The 19115-nt window shown below is 39.9% G+C and overlaps 1 protein-coding gene across 1 annotated transcript in view; it reads right to left on the bottom strand.

The window, feature by feature from the left end:
* LOC134342838 (tyrosine-protein phosphatase non-receptor type 1-like) overlaps positions 1 to 19115 on the bottom strand; it is a 102814-nt gene that overhangs the window by 37748 nt on the left and 45951 nt on the right. The window contains exon 2 of the mRNA XM_063041457.1: positions 1600 to 1690. Within this exon, the coding sequence (XP_062897527.1) occupies positions 1600 to 1690 (91 nt within the window). The remainder of the gene's footprint in view (positions 1 to 1599; positions 1691 to 19115) is intronic.

Below are 19115 nucleotides of genomic sequence, written 5' to 3'. Positions count from 1 at the left end.
TCAGATCTCCCCCCAAGCCTCTGCTGCTCCAAAAAAAGCAACACAAGTTTGTCCAGCCTCTCATGATAGCACATGCCCCCTAAACCAGGCACCATCCTAATAAACCTCTTCTGCACCTTCAGCATCTTTCCCATGGTGGAGCAACCAGAACTGTACACAATACTCCAGATGTGGCCTAATCAAAGTTCTATAAAGTTGCAACCTAACCTCTTGACTTTGAACTCAGTGCCTTGACTAATAAAACAGATTTTTTAAACAGCCTTCTTAACACTTATGGTAATTTATAGTTTTTTTTAGAAATGTTTTGCAATATACCGCTGCCACAAAACAAATTTCACAACATATGCCAGTGATATTAAATCTTTATTCCGATTCTGAACTCAGAAAAATCCATAATCTTGTGTACAATACCTGAAACAACAGGAATGCTAATAATAGTTGAATCTCAGTAATTGGAAAGGAAAATAAAGGAGAGATCAGATAGCCTACAATTTTATCTAAGAAAAATGTATGTGCCTGGTAAGAGTAACATATGGCCACTTAATTCATTATCAAGACAAATCTCAAATTTGATTACTAAAATCTGCTAGATTACTCAACATTTAGAGAATCAACTCTCAGCTGAGCTTTAAACCCATGTCATTTCTTGACTGCATTCATATATGTAATTCTGTATGTGTTCAACTTAATTTAAACTACTTCCCATTCAAATTTTGCATTATTAGTGGAACTAATGGATTATTACAATCTGGTATTTTGTGGTTACTGAGGGGGAAACTAACACTTTGTTGAGATCTGCTCATCTCTTCAAAGATGCTGTCCAATATACAAAGTCTTCCCAGCATTCTGGGCATTCTACTTCTGAGCTCTTTAAAATCCTGAATGTAGAACAGCACAGTGCAGTACAAGCCCTTCAGCCCACTTTTTATGTTGACTCATTAACCTACTCTAATATCAATCTCAGCATTCCCTCTCACACAGCCCACCATTTTGTTCCATCCATGTGGTAAATCTGCTCTGCACCCTCTGTAAAGCTTTCACATCCTTTCTATAATGAGGCTGCTGGAATTGAACACGATACTCCAAATGTGGTCAAACCAGATTTATAGAGCTGCAACATTATCTAGCAGGTTTTGAACTCAATCTTCCAACTAATGAAGGCCAACACACAATAAGCCTTCATAACTATCTTATTATTTGAATTCCCTAGCTGCTATGGGTGATTTGAACTCATGTGTCTGTATCAGTGGCCCAGAAAAAAAACATCTACAAGTCCAACATTTTGCATTTATTATAAGCAAAATAGTCAGATTGCTCGACTTTCACTGCCAAAATCAGCAATTTACTGATGAATGATGGATTCCAATCCCTTGACATGCAATCATGTCATCCTCATGTTTACAATAGACAGTGCAACTGACCAAAGCAATGACTCTTTCCTAAGAATTTCAAAAATCGAAATCTTGGACAAGCCTAGTGGAAACTCACTTACTGTAAGGCTGTGTACCTAATTATTGCAATAACACCAACATACAGGAACTTAATCATTTTTACATGTATACATTTTTTAGCAATTAAGATTCCTTTCCCAACACTTACATGGACTGACATCTCTATATCTGTTCCGATTTCTATTTTCTGGAAGCTTGGCTATTTTACAGGGGAAGTCACTGGCTTGATGTCGGATATCCTGAAATTGCAAAATGGGAATTACTGTAAATGAAGCAGGTAGGTGCCAACAGTATTTGATTTTACAAATGGAAACAGTACTGACAAAGGGGTTTGACCTGAAAAATTAGCTGTTTTTCTTACTACACATGATGCTGGATTACTGCATATTTTCAATGTTTGCTGGCTTTTAATGCCAGTAATTTGTTTTATTAAGAAAACAGTCAAAGGAAAACTAACGAAATGCTGCCAAAGAAAATTCAAAACATTGCCCACACTTTGTTTACATTATGAAACATATCCAGGGAATCCCTTCCTTCAAAATTCCCATCACTGCTAATTACAGATTCCAGAAGGCTGTATAGAAAATCTACTCTTCAAAACTTTGGTGTCTCAGGGTCTGAAGTTTCTAGACACAGGATGAAATACATTATCAATGATGATTAATATCAAGGGCTAAAGCCAAGTAATATTAATTATTACACTTCAAATTCAAAGCAATAGATTTAATTTATTGGAAATAAAGTCTTTTCCTTGCAATTCTTAGCAAACCATTTTGTCTTGTTACATGCTTAATACAGTACCAGATCTACAAGGAATTTCTTCTTCCATCACTGTATTTAATCTTTCACAACAGATGCGTATTCATTACCCAACATTTGTTTCCGATATAAACAAAAAATATTTAGACACGTAAACCAATAAATAACCTCAATGGTCATAAAGTGAATTGGAATGAAGTGCAATTTTAATGAAATGTGCTTTCAATATTTATATTTAATGGCTAAAAGCCTAGAGTTTAGTTCATTAGCGCTTTTTGAAAAATAATTTACAGCAGAATGAAGGATAGTTATTAGTAATTTAAACAAATCTTCATGGATAAACTGGTTAAAGCTAAATACATAATAAATAACATTGTGACATTAAAAAGTTAATTGAAGCCTCAATTTATTCAATATGTAAAGCAAGATTTTCTAACGAAAGTAGGACATAGTTAGATAGAGCTATTTAGAGTGTTTGGAGAAATCAGAAAGATCCCAAAATCCATAGCCGCTAATGCTGAGATACATCCTAGGATGTGCTGGGACACAGTGATGCAACATCGGGTATTTTGGATCTTTAAACATCAGACATCCTTGCCCAGGTGACCCAGCCAGGGGCCAGGGTTGATCAGGTCCTGGCTTGTGTGCCAGCAGCATTACACCTTTTGAACCATAGCCATCTGGAGGTTCACTCAGCAGCCTCTATGACAGTCCAGATAGCTCTTTTCTTTGCAGCCCCTGTAATGCTAAGGAGACAGTAGGTTCTGCACAGCAAGCAGCCAGCAAAACCTCAGCAGGTAACTCTATAGGTTTGCATAACGTCCTCCATCCCCGTGTCTGGCACTAGTCTATCAGCTCATGGTATTTGGCTCAAACGCCTCCCCAATCCGGTGTTCCACCATCAGTTCCACCATGACCGCGTGCTTTGAGGTTTCTGACAGAATGACCGGGTCAGGCCTCAGTGATGAGAATGTGATGAAGTCAGGGAATTTTAATTGCTTGCCAACATAGAGTTGCAGTTGCCAGTCAGACACCGCGATGAGCAAGCCTGCTGGTGATCTGGGCTTAGGCTGTGGTTGGTCTCCAGCTTTGACAAAGGCTACTGGACTTTGGTGGAGGTGCTTACTGTTGTTAATGACTGAGGACATACCTTCTGCCACTGCCTTCAGTGCCTGGTCATGACGCCTGAGGTAGCAACCTTCTCCAAAGGCTTTTGGATAGTTGCTGAGGAAGCATTCCAGGAACCCTCTCCCAGGGCAGAGGGAACATGATGGTGCCTCATTTTTGCTTTAATAGCACATACAAAATGCTGGAGGATCTCAGAAAGTCAGGCAGATCCACGGAAAGGAATAAACAAATCTATTTTCAGGTCAAGATCCTGATTTTTGAGTTCCTCCAGCATTTTGTAATTGATACTCTGGTTTAAAGCATCTACAGAATCACTATGTTTATGTTCTGTTACAACAGCAGTTTGTTAGATATGGTAATTCGCTACATCTGACAAACTAGATCAATTGTCATTGAGCTCAAGTCAGCTGCAGTCACTATGGTGCAGCAGGCAAGCTGATTTAAGCAGCGGTCAGGTAATGACTTGGATTTGGGAATAGACAGGCACAGAATGAGGCTACTTTGAATTAAAGGTTTGGAAATGCTGATAGGCCAGAGTTTCATGGAAAAAGACATGTGGGGGGTGGGAGCGGCTGGGAGGGAGAAGAGAGGAAGGGGTGGTAGACTAGAATATATTTGGGGCACTGATATGGTTATGTCAGGAAATCTTGGAGAATACAATAATGTTCAAATATAGTGAATACTCCTATCACATAGGAACCAATGTTATAGCTGGAACTAGGAACAAGCATCCATCAAGAGACAGAGGCTCTTAGGATTAAAATTAGCAAAACCAGATGGGGAATAACCTTGAGAATGTTTTAAGAGGTATCCACAAATATACTATGATGAAGATCGGAATTAAGTACTTGACATCCAGAAAGCACAAAATGAAGAAGAGTTGTTTAAGAAAACATCGGTAATAAAGGATTACAAAAAGCGGAAAGGAACAATTTTGGCACAAAAGGACAGGAAGTACAATCAGTATGGGTGGAGAGGGGAGAAAATGAGACAAAAATAACTGAACTTCTTTACAAGTCCTCTGACAACAGCAATAACATTGGAGAGAAATTAAGAAAAAGTTGCAGCAAAAAGGTAATGTTATAATCAGAGGAATTTAATCTTCACGGAGACTCAGCAAATTAAACTAGCCAAAAGCTTGGAGGACAATTTTCAGGAATAATGCATCATCAAGCTATATGGTGTACTGAGATAGAGTTAATGAAAAATCTTAGCCAGTCAAGATAAGAATCAGTTACAAGATAAAGTCTTAATCCTAAATAAATACAATTATGCTGGCAGTGCATGGAGATTGGGAAGAGATAAAGATGTTTTCCAGTAGATAAATAATGGCAAGCATTTAAAGAACTATTTCAGCATTTTCAAATGAAAATTCCATGGAGAAAAATATAAACTCCATGTGAAAAATGATTCAAACATGGTGGACTAAGGAGAGTAGTATTTTATTTATTTTAATAGAAGAGCCTTATAAAAATTACAAATTGATCAGCAGGCCTGGAATCAGGAGGTTTAAGCACCAAGTGGTTAAAAAATTGATGGAGATATGTTACAGTAAATTAGTGAGACAAAGATCTTAATAGCTTCTACAACTATGTAGCAAGATTAGCAAAAATAAATGCAATTCCCTAAAGCAATAATAACATAAGAAATTATAAAGGAGGTGAAAGGAAAGAATTTCCAAGAGATTAAAGCTTTTTGTAAATGTTTTCACTTTTACTGCCCCATCATTGAAATGTTCCCATAACCAAAGGGCTCACCTCATGTTCTCTATACATTGCTTATTTATTATTATTTCTTTTTGTATTTGCACAATTTGTTGTCTTCTGCACTCTGGATGAATGCCCTTGTTAAATGGTCTTTTATTGATTCTGTTATGGTTATTATTTTATGGATTTATTGAGTATGTCTACAAAATGAATCTCAGGGTTGTATATGGTGATGTACATGTACTTTGATAATAAAATTTACTTAGAACTTTGATAATAAATACAAATAAATTTGGAAGGAAACCAAGTTTACTGAGAATGATGAGAAGTATTACTCATTGAAGAAAAACCACATGTATGCAAGAGGGGGGCTAAACCCAGACAATTAGAGGGAGATTAAACCTGTACAATTTCAGATTTGTTAGAGCAAACTGTGTGTCTTGATTTTTTAGAAAACCTCATTTATGGGACCTTGCAATAGACAGGATAAGCATTTACTGTCCTCAGGACTGTGGTAATAGACTGCTGCTTGAATTACTGCAAATGAAATGGTTCACTGTCCTTGGATAAAATGAAAGAAAGCACAATTCAATTCAATAGTATTATGGGATTATAAAGGAATTACATCATCCCCCCCCCCCCCCAAGAGCACAGGACAACAATTTTAGAAGAATTGATAAGAAATTTTCCAAACCTGACTGAACAATCCGCACATATCAATGCATGCAAGTGACCGTCTTCATAAAAATCAAGCTTCTCAAAGTCACCTTGAGCAACTCTTACATCTACAGCAAATAAATGGCCGGGTCCTGTTCTATACTACAACACAGTTCTCCTATGTTGGTAAAAGCTAAACAGAGGCCAGCACATTCCTCAGACGGGAGTAGAACAACTAGGCAGGATTACCACTGCCAATAACAAAAATTCCCCACAGACTATGAGAGCTGAATTGATTTAAAAAACCTCTACCCAGCCCCAATGTGATATAGCCTGAGAAACATAAGGACCAGTATTCTTCCCTTTTTATTATAGTACCTTCAAATGCTTTTTTAAAAAAATCTCCAGATGGAGTATAATCTTCATGAAATAATGAACTTTATTCAACAACTGCAACAAAGAATTTAACAGCTTGAACTTTATTCATAGATATTAATTCAACTTGCCATAATAGACTAAAACAATTATTGAACTAGTACTAGCTAGCTGAACAAAATTAAAATGTAATACATGATATTTCCATGGAACAACCTGTCAACTGCTGCCAGGATAGGCGTTATTTACGCATACTTTTAGCTGTTCACAGTCATTTCCAAGAAAGCATAATAGGTTTTGTCAGAAATAATGGTTAACAAAAAAAACCAAACATCACTCCTTAAGTTAGTAATAAAGTTAAAATCATACAAAGCTAATGAAGTCACATGTATTTTGAATGATATAAAGTTAAACATATCTACTGTACTAGCTGATGCATTAAGTCCAGATGTTCAATTGTATTCCTAAGGGCATTTAGGATGGTTTATTTGCATAATTTAATATAAATGGTTAACTCTGCACATTCTAAGCATCAAACACCTGTGCTATTCTCACCAGTGTAAATATTATTGTTTTCCTACCATAAGTTAACGCGGCAGCATTTTTACTAGGCTCATAATAAGTTGAAGATAATAACAATATATACATGTTTGCTTTCCCTGGATTCTAATTTACAATATATTAAGAGTTAATTTTGCAAATAAGCAAGTAGCTCAAAAAACTAAAATGATTCTCAGTACAAGCGTCCCCAAGGCAAACTCATTCAGAAAGTCAAGAGGCATGGGATCCAGGGAACCCTAGCTGTGTGGATACAGAATCGGCTTGCACATAGAAGACAGAGGGTGGTGGCTACATAGAACACCCCGCCAGTAGTGGTGGTAGTGGCAGATACATTAGGGGCATTTAAGAAACTCTTAGATAGGTACATGGGTGACAGAAAAATGAAGAGCTATGCAGGAGGGAAAGGTTAGTTTGATCTAGTGTAGGTTAAAAAAGTCAGCAAAATGTGGGCTAAAGTACAGTGCTATAATGTTCTATATGTTCTAACTAACAAAAGTACCCAGTTAAGCCCAGTAAAAGTATGCCTTAAGCTCTGAAACCTCATTCCTATGCATCTGCGATAGATCATGTACAAACTGACTAAAGTAGACTTTGTTAGAAATGAATTGCGCTCCTCACACTATGAAAAAGAAAATAAAATGCCCATTGTCATCAAATGTGACTGTGAAGAGGTTTCATGCTGCAGAGTGCATTTTGTGCCACCAAGAGTGAATCAAATGCATTCATAAAACCAGAAAATATTCTATTGCTGTTCAACTGATGGACAAATATCATGACATATAATACAATATCAATATAATGATATGAAATAAAATAAACTGCCTGAAAAATTAAGAACTAATATTTACTTTAATGACATCAATTAAACCTATATGTCTGCTCAGGGAGTTGCTACAATATGTCAATGGATGTTATGAATCTTCAAATTTGTTTTTAAGTTCAGGAGGTAATTATATACTCTCTTCTTCAAAATAGCCATTGCCAGACATTTAGATCACGGACAACTCATTTTCAGAAAAGTTCCAATAGAGTGAATGAAATCAATGAATAACTGTCTATTCTCTGATTTGATAAAGGGATGACATTAGTAAACAGATTATTGATGAAAGAACTGAACACAACTGGGTCAAAGATAACTCCCTGAAGAACAGCTGGTATAAAGGAACACTGATGCCTAATTAATGACAACCACCCTTCCATAAAACAAACACAGCTAAAGACACTAGCACTTGATCAAGTATAATTGCAAAAACCTTGTGTTTCATACTTTGTCCTCAAGGAAATGTGATTGTGGATGTATTAATATATAGACTAGTATTTGGAGAATATGATTCCTTGTTCCCTTGTTTAAATTGATGTATTGTAAGTTATTTCATCTAACACTTAAGATTTTAAATTTGTCATAGCACACAATTAGAAAATAAGACCATAGTAAGAGATGGAGAAGAATTAAGTCATTTGCCCATCGAGTTCTCTCTGTCATTCCATCATGGCTAATTTATTAACCCTCTCTACCCCATTCTCCTGACTCCCTCCCCATAACCTCTGATGCCCTTTCTAATGAAAACCTAACAACCTCTGCTTTAAATATACACAATGACTTGGCCTCAACAGCCATCAGTGACAATGAATTCCCTAGATTCTTCACCCTCTGACAAAGAAATTCCTTCTCATCTCTGTTCTAAAGGGACACCCTCTTATTCTGATTGTGCCTTCTGGTCCTAGACTTCCCAACTACAGGAAATATCCTCTCCAGGTCCACTCTATCTAGGCATTTCTAAATTTGATAGGTTTCAGTGGAATTCCCCCTGCCCCTCTCTCCTCCCCCAAATTCTTCTAAACTTCAGCAAATGAAGGCTCAAAGCCATGAACCCCCCCCCCCATATACTTTCATTCACGGGATCATTCTCATGAACCTCCCTAGACTGTTTCCGATGCCAGCATATCTTTTGAGATAAGGGCCCCAAACTGCTCACAATACTTCATCTGCCATCTGACCAGTTCTTCGGCATTACATCCTTGTTTTCATACTCTAGTCCTCTTGAAATGAATGCTAATATTGCACTTGCCTTCCTTACCATCAGCTCATTTTGCAAGTTAATACTTAGGGAATTTTGCATGAGGACTCCCAATTTCTAAATCCTCACCCGTTAGAAAACAGTCCTTTTATTCCTTCTCCCAAGTGCATTAGATACTTCCGCACACTATATTCCATCTGCCACATCTTTGCCCCATTCTCCTAATCTAACTAAGTCCTTCTGCAGACTTCCTGCTTCCTTAACACTACTTGCCCCTCCACTTGTCTTTGTATCATCCATAAACTTAACCACAAAGCCATCAATTCTGTCTAACAAATTATTGACATATAACGTGAAAAGTATTCCCAACACTGACCCCTGTGGAACACCATTAGTCACTGGCAGCCAATGAGAAAAGGCCCCCTTTATTTCCACTGTTTGCCTGTGGCCAGTCAGCCAATCTTCTCTTTATCTTACCTGCAATACCATGAGCTCAACTTGTTAACCAGCCTTATGTGTGGCATCTTGTCAAAGGCCTTCTGAAAATCCAAGTAAACAACATCCATTGACTCTCCTTCGTTCATCCTGCCTGTTATTTCCTCAAAGAATTCCAACAGATTTGTGAGGCAGGATTTCTCCTCAAGCTTTTGGCCAATTTTATCATGTGCTTCTAGGTACACTGAAAAATCATCGTTAATAATGGACTCCAACATTTTCCCCACCACCGTTTCTTAGACAGTGGAATGACATTTGCAGTTTTCTAGTCCTCCAGAACTATTCCAGATCCTTAAAAACTCAATATTTAATGCCTCCACAATCTCTTCAGCTAAGAACCTTGGGATGTAATCTATCTGGTCTAGGTGACTTATCTACCTTCAGATCTTTCAGCTTTCCAAGCACATTTTCCTTAGTAATAGAAACTGCACTCACTTCTGTCCCTAGACACTTGGATTTCTGGCATATGCTCATGACTTCTATGTTAGTGGTGGTGATAATGGAAGGTGGGAAGGGGTGGCAAAGAAAGAAGTGAGAGAGGCTGGTGAACTTGGAAAAATGGAAAGACAAATAGTAAAACAGTAATTCAAGAATGTATGCTCTAAGTGAATACAAGAGACACAGGCATTTCACTGTTACAGAGTTTAATGCAAAAGAGGTTAACTCCACAATAGTGGGCAAATTCTGTAGAGATATGCACCTGGATTTATTACAATAACTATAAATAGTTGTGAAATGGTTAAAACAATGATTAGACCAACCCAAAACAAGCAGAGTTTAATCTGCACTTCACAGCAGATTCAATGCTACAACTACAGTACGTATAGAAATTTGAAAAAACTATGCTGCTATACCCCATCCGGATCTGACAGGGTACCTGGCTACATACTAATGACCTGCGCTGACCAACTGGCTGGTGTGTTCACTGAGATCTTTAACCACTTGCTTCGGCAGTGTATGGTAGCCACTTACTTCAAGCAGGCTTCAACTATGCTGGTGCCCAAGAAGAGCGTGGTGACCTGACTCAGTGACCTGACTCAATGACCATCGCCCAGTTTCATTTATATCCACAGTAAAGAAGTATTTTGAGAGGATGGTGATGAAACATATTACCTCCTGCCTGAGAGATGACTAAGATCTGCTACAATTTGCCTACCGGAACAATAGGTCTGTAGCAAGTACCATCTTATTGGCTCAATCCCGGAATATCTGGACAGCAGAGGTGCATAAGCAGGATGCTCTTTATTCACTACAGCTCAGCATTCAACACCATAATCCCCTCAAAACTTATCAATAAGCTCCAAGACCTTGGGCTCAATACCTCCTTGTGCAATTGGATCTTGGATTTTCTCACTTAGAATCCAGTCAATTGGGATCAGCAACATCACCTCCACAATCTCCATCAGCACAGGTGCACAACAGAGCTGTGTGCTTAGCCCCCAGCCCTACTCACTTTACACTTATGACTGTGCGGCTAAGCACAACTCCAATGCCATATTCAAGTTTGCTGTTGACACCGCTGTTGTGGGCCAAATCAAAGGTGGTGATGAATCAACATATAGGAAGGAGAATGAAAATTTGGCTGAGGGGTGTCATAACAACAACCTCTCACACAATGTCAGCAAGACCAAGGAACTGATTGTATACTTCAGGAGAAGGAAGCTAGAGGTCCATGAGCCAGTTCTCAGAGGTTCAGAGGCAGAGATGATCAATAATTTTAAATTCCTGGGTGTTACTATTTCAGAAGATCGGTCCTGAACCCAGCATGCAAGTGCAATTGTGAAGTAAGCACTGCATCGCCTCTACTTCCTTAGGAGTCTGCAGAGATTTGACATGACATCAAAAACTTTGACAAACTTCTATAGGTGTGTAGTAGAGAATATATTCACAGCCTGGTATGGAAACACCAATGCCTTTGTATGGAAAATCCTAGAAATGGCAGTGGATTCAGCCCAGTACATCATAGGCAAAACCCTCCCAACTATTGAGCACCTCTATATGAAATACCGTCGTAGGGAAGAAGCATCCATCATCAGCAAACCCCACCACCCAAGCTATGCTCTTTTCTTGCTGCTGCCATCAGGGAAAAGGTACAAGAACCTCGGGACTAACACCACCAGGTTCAAGAACAGTTATAACTGCTCAAACATCAGGCTCTTGAACAAAAGCTACATCACTTGCTACATCATTGGGATGTTCCCACAACCAATGATCTCATATTATGGGCTCTTTTTATTGTAATGTCATGCTATCGTTATTTATTACTATTTATTTATATTTGCATTTACACAGTTGGTTGTCTTCTACACTCTGGTGAATCTTTCATTGATCCTGTTATAGGTACTATTCTATAGATCTGCTGGGTATGCCCACAGAAAAAATGGACCTCAGATGGTGACATACATGTACTTTAATAAATTTACTTAGAACTTTGAACTTGGGCCGGCTGGTGGAGCAACGACATTGGCACCAGACCCGGGAGCTGAGGTTCCCGGGTTCAAAACTAGTCGGGTCCGCCCCCAGGGTACGCTTTCCATCTGTGCCGGATTTCAACCTCGTAAAATAAAGGGAAAATACTGAGAAAATGACTGTGTGAGGAGTGGCACGCCACACAGTCTCTCTCTCTCTCTCCCCCTCAGCGCCTTGTAAAAGCCATGAAAAAGACATCATCATGGACGCTCGCATAGACACACAGACGCACACGCACAGGCACACACCAAAAAAAAACTTTGAACTTAATTGGCACTTTCTTAAATTAATCGTCTTTTCATTAATCTTCCCCAACAGGAAACCAGATTTCTTAACTTATCTCACAACCTTTGATGTTTTTTACTTCAAAGCACAATTTCTTGTTCAAAAATTAGTTTTGTCACTCTCAAGGTTAGTTCAGTGATTGTGATGGCTGGACTTAGGGTGTATGGGGTGCCCAGGGAGGGTAGCAACTCTGGTGAAGGGGCTTGTGGTGTCCATTCTGGGTCAGCTCATTCACTCTTGGTCCCCACCGGACACTCAACTTTCACCTGTGGCTCCAAATAGCCGTTTGTATGTGACAGCGGCCACACATGCACAGCTTCAACAAATGGACTAAATCAGCCAAGGGTAGTTAATGGCCTCATACCCTGGTGATTTTGGGAAATGCCTGTCCTAGCTTGCGAAGTCAGCTCCAGTGGTCTGGGTGGTTGAGATCTACAGTGAGATCTAACGGCCTGGAAAGCAGTCCTGCAATGCTCCTTGGAGAGCAAAGGGCATGACAAAACACAGAAGATGTCATGGTCATCCACGACAACCAAGCAAGAGCCCAGTTTGTTTGTACCACTGGACTTGGACTTCCACAGTCGAGAGAGGGCAACTGCCCTAGTGAAACAGCTTTTCTACATTAAAAACTCTCTCGCACAGGTTTCCTGCCATCAGCGGACATGGTGGACAACTGCCAGTGACTGGACCAGTAATCTAGTGACAAGACAAAATACCAGTATTCTGGAAATCTAACATTCAAAAACATGAAATTAAAGTTTGCTGACCACATGCAAAAATCAAACAGAATCACAGAAGACTTTCAGGGGCGGCAACTTAATCCTGATTTCGTAGTATCTACAAGTGATTCCAGTCCCGTGGCTGGTGTTATTAAAAACTCCTCAGATTGGAGTCCTGTCTTTTTCAAATTGGTGGATGATTTTTTTTTATATAAAAAGTCCTGTTCAGGTTCACTACCTCCAGTTACTGATTAATACATTGTTCCTGCCTCCTGCTCTTGCCCAGATCTAGAGAACTTAATCCTGTTATGCAATGGTCCACTTCGGAGTCTTCTCCAACTTTATATACCTTCCATCTATAAATGGGGTGCCACTGTAGCATAGCACAAGTCTATTAGAGTTCAGGGCACTCCGAAGTTCAATTCCAACAACATTCTGTATGAAATCTCTGTACATGTCCTCGTGGAATATGTGGTTTATTTCCAGGTCCTCTGGTTTCCTCCCACAATCCAAGGATGACCCTAACCAGGGAACAATAGGCATTCTGGGGTTGCTGGGGCAGCATGGTTCAAACAGCCAGAAGGACCCACTCCATGCTGTATCACTAAATAAAATAAATTTAGATGATTGGCTTATCACCAACATTGACAGAGTCAAGGCTCCCAGAAGTTGTCAGACCTCACCCTCACATTCGATGGATCATCCTTTTAATTTCCAGCATAACATGTCCTGTATTCCAAGGGATCTGATAGCTCCAGAATACTCTTGGGTTGCTCTTCCAATACTACCAATACCAAATCTCCACACAAATGGAGTTGCAATACCTGCCCTTTAACCATCTTTCTTCTCACAATCTATCCACAGCACTCAAAGCATATTTCAGAGCTGAAGCAGTAATTTACTTACACTTTTCTTAAAGTTAATTATGTGGCATTCAATGATCACTGTGTGGTACCCTATAAATACTGAGGCTAAAAGTAGAATGAGTGACCACTTTCTAGAACACCTTTCCATTCAAACCCCAAGCATGAGCCAAGCCTTCAATCATTTGTTACTTGAAACTCCAAGAATGATCTCCCAACATTGCCTTTTGAACACTTGCCTAGAATTCAGTTTTCTCTTTCAGTTCCAGATATTTTTTGCTTCATCCTTTTACATATTCAAAATAGTTTCCTTTTCTTATCATCTTTGACTCCACGTTATTCATTCTTGGCCAGAGGTCCCCAATCTTTTGCACCGTGGACCAGCCGACCGGGGCGGGGGGGGGGGGTGGTGGTGGTGGTGGTGTCCATGTAGGGTTAACTCACCTCAGCATGTCTTTTAAAGTTCGGGTTGTCAACTTTCTCTCTCCCAAATAAGGGACAAAATTAGCAGTCAAATCCCGGGACACTTGCGTTTACCCCAGGAAAGACTACCATGACCATGAAGCCTGTGCAGGCACCCATGTGCGCATACGTGACGTGCCCATGTGCGTACATGCCCATTTTTTTTCCACAAATCGGATTTGGCTTAACCTTCCCGACTACACTGTACATACATTATTTCTACTTTATATAGGCTGTGTATTTATCATATCATTCCTGCTTTTACTATATCTTAGTGTAATTTTCAGTTTTATGTGTTATTTGGTATGATTTGGTAGGTTATTTTTTGGGTCTGGGAATGCTCAAAAATTTTTCCCATATAAATTAATGGTAATTGCTTCTTTGCTTTACGCCATTTCAGCACGAAAGGTTTGATAGGAATGCTCTACCTTAGCGGGGAAAATACGTATGGGACAAACCAATTTAGCCCAATATACGGATGTTCCGGCAAATATGGGACAGTTGGCAACCCTATGTTCAAGTTCAATAGTGCGTGACAGGGAATGAGGAAAGGTGCAGCTGACTCATATCGTTTCCTCGCGGCCTGGTACTTGTCCGCGGCCCAGTGGTTGGGGACCGCGGCTCTTGGTGGTCCAACTTATAAAAGGCCTCTCGTACTCTCACCACCATGTTCACTTTTCTAAGATCAGATAACCACTGGCTCCAAATTTTAACCTCACTTACTCTTTCTCCACAAATACAGTATACTTCACCTGGTACCACTTCCCACTACTATTCATCAGTGCAACTATTTATTCCCATCTGCTTATGTTGACTAAGATTTCTCTCAAATTCATCTAAATCATTTGCTTGTACTACTGAATCATACGCATGTTTTGAAGTTTATATAAACCATCTTACATGATTGCACTTTAGTTCCCAGAAACTATCTACTCCACTCACTGAATGGTATAACAGGGTAGACAACACCTCCTTAACTGATAGCTTGCAGGTTCCTATTTGTATATTGAATGGACGGGATCATGCAGTAACCTGACAGCCTTCACAATATAGAACCAGCTAGATTCATCTAGTGGACGCATTCCATCTCACTGCATGTCCACACAAATTGGGACAGAGATTGCAGTAGCAATTGGATTTGTAGCACGTACAGGAAATGCCATCAACATGGGACTTAATGAGGACAGAACGATTGGCCAAAGTTTTCAATGAGAGAAAAACCTGCAATACTTTTTAATAAACAGAAAATTAAATTATTTTTAATAATTTCAGTGATTTTGAGAAACAGTAAAATGATTGACAATTTGCCCTCTCCTTGCCTAATTCACAGGAATTCAAACCTAACCTCAGATTCTTTTCCAAGTCTGAACTTACATGTGATCTGTGTATCAATTCCACAGTAGATGCTTGTAAATTTGTGTGGGTTACACTGATGAATTTAATTGTGGACTTTCAAGCTCAATATGCTAAAACCTGGGACATAATACTAGTTCCAAAGGCTGAAAGTTATCAGCTCAAGTGGGCCATCTGCCAGAAACGGTCACAACTATTTCTCACGATACAAAAAAAAACTTAAAATCTCATTTGACTCTGAAAATATTTTTTCTACCTGCACTATTTGTAAGGATCTGGATATTTGTAGAATCCTTTGGAATGCAGGAACTATCATGTTGGAAATTTGGGGAAGATATACATTTTGGGAAAGGATACATCATTTCACACTTGCAGCAAATGACACTTGCTAATTGCCAAATTGGTGCACACGTCTAGAAGCCTCAGAGCAGCAAAATCAAATGAACTGCACAACTAAAAGTGTTCCCTTAAAATATAAAATTGTGGTTTATACTGTGCACATACTGTATATCAAATTTTAAATCTTCAATTTGCTCCCTTATTTATAGAATGAACTGACAAAAAATATTCCAGAAATATTATTTAACTTTAACATTTAAAGCCCAATTTTTCTATTTTTTTAAAAAATACAGATCAACTGCCTACAATATTTAAAGACTTGCTTGTAAGACAGTGTAAATGCAGCAGGCAGGCAAGCGTAGGAAACTAAACCCATTTTGATGGCTCAAAAATATTCATGTTATTACTGGTAAAACAAGACAGTTGTGCAACTCGTCACAATTACTTATTAAAATTTCTGTATGTTACAACTTTCTATAGCTGTGCAGTATCTAAAAATATACGGAAACGTACTTGAGGTATTTCTCTGAAAATTCTCACTTCCTACGTCCTGTTATGGTCTCAGGGTTTTTTTTTTAAAAAAAAGATAAATCAGGCATTTAGAAATGTTCGAATATTTTGGTTTGTTCTTCTGAAGTGAGGTTTGTTCAAGATAATCAGAGAAACCGATGACATTCTGAGTGATGCTGTAAAGCTGACATTTCAAAAGGACGGTTGCTGCTCTAACTAGTTTGCATAATGACACTGACTTCAGCGATTTACTTAGCTCATTAACTACTGTATTTAGCTACCTTGTCCAAAATGATGATTTTTTTCCCCAAGCCAAGCATTTAATGATATTCTACCTCCATAGTGAGACTTCAATCTAAATCAGTTGGATGAAATCTCCACCTGCTACAAAAAATTCAAATAGAGGTGGAAGTTCCAACCCAGTTCCAAGTCCGGATTTTAAAAAAAATCACAATTCCAATGTCAACAGTAACTGATAAACTTCAAAGATTTAATCTGCAAGCAATTTTGGATGATCATGCATACTGATTAGGCAATACGTGTAACATCCTAGATGACCTTCTGGCTACATCAGCATGAGACTGGAAGAGTGTGCGGCAAGTTCCTGCATCCATCTACTGGCAATTTTTAAAAAAAGCAAAAATTCCTTCAATTTAAGTGATGCCTGCTCCTTTTAAAATAGAAGTGTATTAAAAAAATGCCCCACTGAAATAGTTTTACTCCTAATAACTGCAGACATGTTCTGAAGGGACTGGCAAAACATAATGAGAAGGAAGCTGATTACACATAAAGCAGTTATCAACAATCCAAACACATGTACCAAAGCAGGGAGACCATTCACAAACAACAGGAAGTCAAAGAGGCAACAAATAGCCACATTTTAAACTAGGTGAGGGAGGGTGTGGGTGTTTGATTGCAAACTAGAAGTATGAGACTTATAATAAAGGAATGATAACATACTCTGTAGCTAAGAACAAAAATCTCAAAAGACTTACAGTAAACAAGAGAAAATCTGAAGATGCTGGAAATCAAAGCAACACACACAAAATGGAGAAACTCAGCAGGCCAGGCAGCATCTATGGCAAAAAGTACAGTTGACATTTTAAGCTGAGACCCTCTGGCAGAATTGGAGAAAAAAAAAGACCAGTAGATTTAAAAGGAGAGGAGAGAGAAACACAAGGTGATAGGTGAAATTGGGAGGGGGACGGATGAAATAAAGAGATACTGGGCTGGAGAAGGGGGGAGTCTGATAGGACAGAATAGAAGGCCATGGAAGAAAGAAAATGGGGGAAGAGCACCAGAGAGAGGCGATGGGCAGGCAAAGAGACAAGGTGAGGGGGACCATTATCGTAAGTTCAAGATGTTAATACCGTCAGGTTGCAGGCTACCCAGACGGAATACAAGGTGTTGTTCCTCCAACCCAAGTGTGGCCTCGTCACGACAGTAAAGGCGACCATGGATTGACATAACTGAATGAGAATAGCCACTGGGTCCGCTTCTTCTGGCGGACGGAGCTTATGTGCTTGGCGAAGCAGTTTCTTAATCTATGTCGGGTCTCACTGACATACAGGAGGCCACACTGGGAGCACCAGAGACAGTACATGACCCCAAAAGACTCACAAATGAAGAGTCACCTCACCTGGAAGCACTATTTGGGGCCCTGAATGGTAGTGAGGGAGGAGGTCTAGGGGCAGATATGGCACTTGCTCTGCTTGCAAGGATAGGTACCAGGAGGGAGATCAGTGGGGAGGGACGAATTTACAAGGGAGTCACCGAGGGAGTGATCCCTGTGGAAAGAAAGAAAGAAAGAAAGAGGAGGGAATCATCAGGAATTCTGCAGATGCTGGAAATTCAAGCAACACACATAAAAGTTGCTGGTGAACACAGCAGGCCAGGCAGCATCTCTAGGAAGAGGTGCAGTTGACGTTTCAGGTGAGGAGGGAATGATGTGCTTGGTGGTGGGATCCCGTTGGAGATGGTGGATGTTCCGGAGAATTACGTGCTGGGCACAGAGGCCGGTGGCGTGGTAGGTGAGCACAAAAGGAACCCTATCGCTGGTAGGTAGCGGGAGGATGGGGTGAAAGAAGACATGCGTGAAATGGAAGAGATGCAGTTGAGGGCAGCGTTGATGGTGGAGGAGGAAGCTCCTTTCTTTGAAAAAGGAGCACATCTCATTCGCTCTGGAATGAAAAGCCCCATCCTGAGAGCAGATGCTGCGGAGATGAAGGAATTGAAAGGGGATGGCATTTTTACAAGTAACACGGTGGGAAGAGGTATAGTCCAGGTAGCTTTGAGAGTCTGCGGGTTTATAATAGACATCAGTAGATAAGCTGTGTCCAGAAACAGAGCTAGTGAGATTGAGACAGTGACCCCAACTCTCCTATGATACATCGACGACTGCATTAGTGCTGCTTCCTGCACCCATGCGGAGCTTATTGACTTCATCAACTTTGTCCCCAGCCTTCCACCCAGCCTCAATTTACCTGGTCAATTTCCGACACCTGCCACCGCCTCCCACCCCCCCCCCCGCCTCTCTCGATGTCACTGTCTATCTCTGGAGACAGCTTATCTAGTGATGTCTATTACAAACCCATGGACTCTAATAGCTACCTGGATAATACCTCTTTATACCCTGTTACTTGTAAAAACGCCATACCCTTCTCTCAATTCCTCCATCTCCACCGCGCCTGCTTTCAGGATGAGGCTTTTCATTCCAGAATGAAGGAGATGTTCTTTTTCAAAGAAAGGGGCTTCCCTTCTTCCAACATCAACGCTGCCCTCAACCGCATCGCTTCCATTTCATGTAGGTCTGCTCTCATCCCTTCCTCCTGCCACCCTACTAGGGATAGGGTTCACTTGTCCTCACCAACCAACCGACCAGCCTCTGCATCCAGCACATAATTCTCCAGAACTTCCGCTAATTCCAATGGGATCCCACCACCAAGCACATCTTCCTCCCTCCACC

Source organism: Mobula hypostoma, chromosome 2 (genome assembly GCF_963921235.1).
Source record: "Mobula hypostoma chromosome 2, sMobHyp1.1, whole genome shotgun sequence".
NCBI classification, from domain to species: Eukaryota; Metazoa; Chordata; class Chondrichthyes; order Myliobatiformes; family Myliobatidae; genus Mobula; species Mobula hypostoma.
This window is presented reverse-complemented; position numbering and strand designations above follow the sequence as displayed.